We start from the raw sequence: 7,488 nt of genomic DNA on the forward strand, positions 1-7,488 counted from the left end.
CTATGGCATCTCTATTAGTCAGAATTGACTCAAAGGCATTGGGTTATGATTGTGGTTATAGTCCCTTTTGGGAATGGATTGTCTTTGTTATGCTAATGAGGCAGGATTAGTGTAGGGAATATTTTGAGTCAATCTCTTTTGAAATATGAAGGAGATTAAACGAGCAAGTAGAGCAGAGATTGGGAAAGATTGATGCCAATCCACGTGGAGATCTCCAAGGAACCAGGAAACAAGCGGAAAAGACAAGGATGTTGATACAGAGCTGACAGAGAGAAAGCTCTCCCTTACAGCCGGCATCTGAATTCAGACTTCTAGCCTCCTAAATTTTGAGAAAATAATTTGTTTGTTAAAACCATCCACTTGTGGTATTTCTGTTATAGCAGCACTAGATAACTAAGACAAACTCTTTTTTTTTTTTCCAAGCAATGTATTGTACACAGCAAATAGTTTTCCTTCCAACAGTTTATACACAAATTGTTCTGTGACCCTGGTTGCTGTCCCCACAGTGGGTCAGCATTCCCCTTATTTCTACCTTGCTTCCCTGTTTCTATTCCTCCAGTTTCCCTGCCTCTCCTTGCCTTCTTATCTTTGCTTTTGGGCAAATGTTGCCCATTTGGTCTCTTATAGTTGATTATTTCAAGAAACACTTTCCTCATGAATGTTATTGTTCATTTTATAGGCCAATCTATTGTTTGACTTAAAGGTGACCTCTGGGAGTGACTTCAGTTGCAGATTAAAAGGATGACTTAGGGCAATTATCACAAGGGTTCCTCCAGTCTCTATCAGTCCAGTAAGTCTGATCTTTTTTCATGAATTTGAGTTTTGTTCTATATTTTTCTCCCATTCTATCTGGGAAGTTCTATTGTGTCCAGACAGACACCTTCTTATCAGTAAATCAGTGAAAAGGAATCAGACAAATAAGGTGACTGAAAGATTACCAACTTTGCCTACTGATTATATTACTAAGACTAGTAAAAGCTGGTGATACATATTATGACAAATGTAAACCAATAAAACTGCTGAAACAAGTGGTAGAAATACAGGAAAGCAAAGAATTACAAGTTTTACAAATGATGACAAGATATAGAACACAATGCCCCTAGTTAAATTTGATTGTATATTATGCACCAAACATTGTATTCAGTACTTGTAGTGGTTAGCGGTGTTGACTTCTCCACAGAAAATATACTCAAGTAGTCAGTCTAAGGCTCTCATAGTAATTATTTTTCACAATACCAGAAATTTCATTAGGAAGGAACATATGAACCTATTATCTGTGATGAAATGGGATGAGTATTTTCTGTATGACTCCATGAATTAAAAAATTCTGTTGCCATCAAATCAATTCTGACTCATAGTGGCCCTCTATTAGCAAAAACACCACTCATCTGTCAGTTTCTCATACTGTAGTTGACTTCTGTGTTCCTTTGATGCTGGAAGCTATGCCATTCGTATTTCAAATAGCAGCAGGGTCACTCATGGTGAACAAATTTAGGGGAGCTTCCAGACAAAAACAGACTAGGAAAAAGGACCTGGTTATCTACTTATGAAAAAATTGGCAAATGAAAACCTTATGAATAGCAGTGGAACATTGTCTGATATAGTGCCAGAAGCTGAACCCCTCAGGTTCAAAGACACTCAAAATATGACTAGGGAAGAGTTGCCTCCTCAAATTAGAGTCAATCTTAAAAGACTCAAATTTTCAGGACCTTCATTTGCTCATGTGGCACAACCCAAAATGAGAAGAAATATCTGCAAACATCCATTAATAATCAGAACTTGGAATACATGATGGATGAACATAGGAAAATTGGAAGTAATCAAAAAAGAAATGCATAAAGATCGATATCCTAGGTATTATTGTTGTTGTTAGGTGCCCTCGAGTTGGTTCTGGCTCATAGTAACCCCATGTACAACAGTAAGAAACACTGACTGGTCCTGTACCATCCTCACAATCATTGTTATGCTGGAGCCCATTGCTTAGCCACTGTGTCAATCCATCAGGTTGCTGACCCTATACTTCACCAAGCATGATGTACTTATCCAGGGACTGATCACTCCTGATAACACATCCAAAGTATGTGAGACATAGTCATTGCATCCCTGCTTCTAAGGGGCATTCTGGCTGTACTTCTTCCAAAACAGACTTGTTTGTTCTTTTGGTAGTCCATGGTATATGCAATATTCTTCACCAACACCGTAGTTCAATGTCATCAATTCTTGTCTCCTTCATTCATTGAACAGCTTTCGAACAAATATAAGGTGAATGAAAACACCATGGCTTAGGTCAGGTATTCCTTAGTGTTCAAGGTGACATCTTTGCTTTCCAATAATTCAAAGAGGTATTTTGCAGCCAATTTGCCTAATGCAATGCATCATTATTTCTTGACTGCTGCTTCCATGGGTGTTGACTTTGGATCCAAGTAAAATGAAATCCTTGACAACTTCAATCTTTTCTCCCTTTATCATGATGTTGCTTATTGATCCAGTAGTGAGGATTTTTGTTTTCTTTATGTTGAGGTGTAATCCATACTAAAAGCTGTGGTCACTAGCTCACTAGGTATTAGTGAGCTAAAATGGACTGATATTGGCCATTTTGAATAGGGCTTTCATATGATACACCATACTGGGAATGACAAAATGACAAAGAATGGTGTTGTATTCTTAAAAAAAAAAAATTCAAGATCTATTTTGAAGTACAATGCTGTCAGTGACAGGATAATATCCATAAATGCACAAGGGAGATCAGTTAATACAACTCTTATTCATGTTTACACACCAACCATTAATCCCAAAGATGAAGAAATTGAAGATCTTTACCAACTTCTGTAGTCTAAAGTTGATCAAACACGCAATAAAGATGCATTGACTATTAATGGTGATTGGAATGCAAAAGTTGGAAACAAAGAGGAAAGATTGGTAGCTGGAAAATATGCCTTGGTGATAGAAACAATGCCAGAGATCATATGATAGAATTTTGCAAGACCAATGACTTATTCACTGCAAATGCCTTTTTTCAACAACATAAATGGCTACCATACACATGGACATCACCAGATGAAATACACAGGATTCAAATCGACTACATCTGTGGAAAGAGAAGATGGAAAAGCTCAACATCATCAGTCAGAACAAGGCCAGGGGCTGACTGTGGAATAGACCATCAGTTGTTCATAACAAGATCAAGTTGAAGGTGTAGAAAATTAGAGCAAGTCCATGAGAGGCAAAATACAGTCTTCAGTATATCCCACCTGAATTTAGAGACCATCTCAAAAACAGATTTGACACATTGAACACTTATGACCAAAGACCAGACAAATTGTGGAATGTCGTCAAGGATATCACACATGAAGAAAACAAAAGGACATTAAAAAGACAAGAAAAAAAGAAAAGACCAAAATGGATGTCAGAAGAGACTCAAACTTGTTTCTGAAGTTAGAGCAGCTAAACGAAATGGAAGAAATGATGAAGTAAAAGAGCTGAACAGAAGATTTCAAAGGGGGCGTTGAGAAGATAAAGTAAACTACTATAATGAAAGGTGTAAAGATTTGGAGTTAGAAAACCAAAAACAATTTCTCAGCATATCTCGGCATTTCTCAAGCTGAAAAAACCGAAGAAAAAATTCAATTTTAAGGATTTTTTTTTTTTATAGTCAAAATATTGAAGGTCCCAGGAAACATTAAAAGAAGATAGAAAGGATACACGCAGTCACTGTACCAAAAAGAATTGCTTGACATTCATACATTTCAGGAGGTACCATATCCTAAAGAACAATTGGCCTTGAAGGGAAAAGCCCAAGGTACACTGAAGGAATTGGAGACAAACAAGGCTCCAGGAGTTGACAGAATACCAGTTGAGATGTTTCAACAAAGGGGTGCAGTGGTGAAGGTGCTCACTTGTCTATGCCAAGAAATTTGGAAGACAGCTACCTGACCAACTGACTGGAAGAGCTCCATATTTGTGCCCATTCCAAAGAAAGATGATCCAACAGAATGTGGAAATTACCAAACAATATCATTAATATCACCCGCTAGTAAAATTTTGCTGAAGATAATTCAAAATCAGTTGCAGTAATACCTCCACAGGGAACTATCAGCAGTTCAAGCCCCATTCAGAAGTGGTCATGCAACAAGGGATCTCATTGCTGATGTCAGATGGATCTTGGCTGAAAGTATAGAATGCCAGGAAGATGTTTACCTTTGTTTTATTGACCATGCAAAGGAATTCAATTGCGTGGATCATAACAAATTAAGGATAACATTGAGAAGAATGGGATTTCCAGAACACTTAATGGTGCTCATGTGGACAGAATCTGTAAATAATCCAAAAGGCAGTCATTCAAACAGAACAATGGCATGCTGTGTGGTTTAAAATCAGGAAAGATGTGGATCAAGGCTGTACTCTTTCACCATACTTATTCAATCTGTATGCTAAGCAAATAATCCAGGAAGCTGGACTATATCAAGAAGAATGTGACATCAGGAGTGGTGGAAAACTCAACCTGCAACATACAGATGACACAACCTTGCTTGCTGAAAGCAAAAAGGACTTGAAGCACTGATGAAGTTCAAAGACCACAGCCTTCAGTATGGATTACATGTCAACATAAAGAAAACAAACTCCTCACAACTGGACCAATAAGAAACATCATGATAAACAGAGGAAGGATGGAATTTGCCAAGGATTTCGTTCTAGTTGGATCCACAATCAATGCCCATGGAAGCAGCAATCAGGAAATCTCCTGCAAAAGACCTCTTTAAAGTGTTAAAAAACAAGGATGTCACTTTGTGGGTGCAGGTGCTCCAGACCCCAGCCATGGCATTTTCAATCTCCTCATATGCATGCAAAAGCTGGAAAATGAATAAGGAAGACCAAGGAAGAGTTGATGCCTTTGATTTATGGTGCTGGGGAAGAATAGTGGATATACTGTGGACTGCCAGAAGAATAAACAAATCTGTGTTGGAAGAAGCACACTCAGAATGCCCCCTAGAAGGAAGTATGGAGAGACTTTGTCTGATGTGCTTTGGACATGTTATCAGGAGTAACCAGTCACTGGAGAAGGACATCATGCTTGGCAAAGTAGGCAGTGAGTAAAAGAGAGGAAGACCCTCAATAAGATGGATTGACACAGTAGGTTTAAAGATGGCTGAACCATAGCAAAGATTGTGAGAACAGTGCAAGACTGGACAGTGTTTCATTCTGTTGTATATAGGATTGATTTGAGCCGGAACCTACTCGAAAGCACCTAAAAATGACAATAACAACAGGTTCAGGGAGAAACAGTGACCTTGTGTGATTGAGCATTATAACTGGATATGATGCCTAAGTCTGTGGCAGCCATTCCTGGCCATGAGGGTAACCATTCCTAGGATGAAGGTACCTTGTTGAAGCCACCTCATGGAAGAGTAAAAAAATTCTTCTGTTTTTTTTTTTGCATTCTCTATCTCTGAAGTTCTTGTAATGAAAGTTAACTCTATTGTTTATGTATTTTAGAGTCAAGGTTCATATTTTCTTATTAGAAGCAAAGCCTTCTAATAAGATTCAATTATCACAGTCATCTGAAGCCACTGAGATAATCCAAATATGCCAATTTTATACATTTTGTAGGGGAAATTTTGGTTCAGTGGTAGCATTCTCACCTTCCATCGAGAGACCCAGTTTCAATTTTTGGTCAATAAACCTCATGTGTCACCACAACCTGTCTGTCCGTGGAGCATTGAGCATTGTTATGATGCTGACTAGGTTTCAGTGGATCTTCCACATTAAGGTTAACTAGGAAGAAAGCCCTGGCTATCTTCTCCCAAAGAAATCAGCCAGTGAGACCCTGTGGATCACAATGATTCTACCCATTATGGATGGGGTTGCCATGAGTCAAGTGCCAAGGTGATGGCAGCTAGCAACAACACCCAGTACAAAAATAAATGATTAAACCGAGTATGGTGGATGCTAACGTTACCCGGACACACAGGTTTTACCAACGACATGTCATACTAATATCTAAATTTGGGCATAAAGGGTCAGCTCTCTGGTCTCGCAGTGGGATTAAGCCTGATTTCCATTCACATGACTCAATCCACGGCATCAGGCTGAAGCTAGTCTCTAGCTTTTCCCACTGCCTTGTCTGCATCCTTTCCCTACCCTTCTACCGTCTCCTGCTTTCTTTATTCTGAGACTGTGCCACAGAAATAAATCAACCCTGCCTCAGGCTCCGCTTCTATGGAACTTGCCCAAAGAGACTCAGCTTAGAGAATTAAAATAATTTGTCAAACAACACAGAGCTACACAAAGAATAAAGGCAAATTTCAAACCTAAGTTGAATTGCACTTAGCCATTATGTTGTGTTGTCATTTTAAAAGAACGTGGTAATGGGAGACTCAGGCATTCTGCCTCACATGTATTCTTTTCCGTTTGATGCCATCTAGAAATCCAAGCTGAAAGTGGTAAGATAATCACTGAAAAGCAGTTATGCTCCTGAAAATTTTTCTCAAAGCCCCCTTCACATCCCTGTTTCTCAGGCTATAGACAAAGGGGTTCATCATGGGAGTGACCACAGTGTACATCACTGAAGCTACTGCAGTCTTCCTGGAAGAGTGTGTAAATGCAGCACTAACATACGTGCCTAAGCCCGTCCCATAAAACAAGGAAAAAACTGAGAGGTGAGACCCACAGGTAGAAAAAGCTTTATACTTTCCACCTGCTGATGGCATTCTCAAAATGGAGGAAGCAATTTGTATATAAGAGAAAATGATCCCAGAGAGAGGAACACCACATAATATGGTAGCCGCAAAATATGAGAAGATGTTATTGAGGAGGGCATCAGAACAGGCAACCTCAATGACCTGAAGAACTTCACAAAAAAAGTAAGGAATTTCCGGATCTGGGCCGAAGGACAGTTGCAACACCATCGGACCGTGGAACAAGGCATTCATGATGCTAATGAACAAGGAAAGTAGAAACAGCAGGCCACAGAGGCGAATGTTTAAGATGACTGTGCATGTCAGTGGGTGACAAATTGCCACATAGCGGTCATAGGCCATTACTCCCAGGAGAAAATTTTCCAAAGCACCAAAAATCAGGACAAAGCAGAGCTGGGTGAGGCAGCCTGCATAAGTGATGCTCTGATGCTGTGTTTGGAGGTTCGCCAGCATCTTTGGGATCGTGGCTGTGCTGAAACAGATGTCAGTGAAGGACAGATTGGCAAGAAAGAAATACATGGGGGTGTGGAGGTAGGAGTCAAAGGTGACAGCCAGGACAATGAGTAGGTTTCCCAGGACAGTGATCACATACATGGACAAGAACAGGCTAAAGAGGAGGGGCTGCAGTTCTAGATCCTCTATCAGTGCCAGGAGAAGGAATTTTGAAATATCTGTTTTATTTCTGGGTTCCATATTGTTGATGAATGATGGAAAAGATATGATAAGACAGTAAAATGCATGGTTCCTGGAACAGCAGACACTGCATCACCAGAGGCAAAAATCATCTTGGGAA

General features: G+C 39.5%; 1 protein-coding gene across 1 annotated transcript; it reads right to left on the reverse strand.

Annotated features, from left to right (window-relative positions):
• Nucleotides 1-6,449: 6,449 nt before the first annotated feature.
• LOC126070991 (olfactory receptor 7G1-like) lies at nucleotides 6,450-7,184 on the reverse strand (the record flags this gene model as incomplete). The annotated part of the gene is made up of 1 exon (XM_049875306.1): nucleotides 6,450-7,184. A coding segment is annotated over one exon (735 nt), but the record flags the coding sequence as incomplete, so codon positions are not given.
• Between the last annotated feature and the right edge of the window lie 304 nt (nucleotides 7,185-7,488).

The sequence above is a fragment of the Elephas maximus genome, chromosome 3 (genome assembly GCF_024166365.1).
Source record: "Elephas maximus indicus isolate mEleMax1 chromosome 3, mEleMax1 primary haplotype, whole genome shotgun sequence".
NCBI lineage: Eukaryota > Metazoa > Chordata > Mammalia > Proboscidea > Elephantidae > Elephas > Elephas maximus.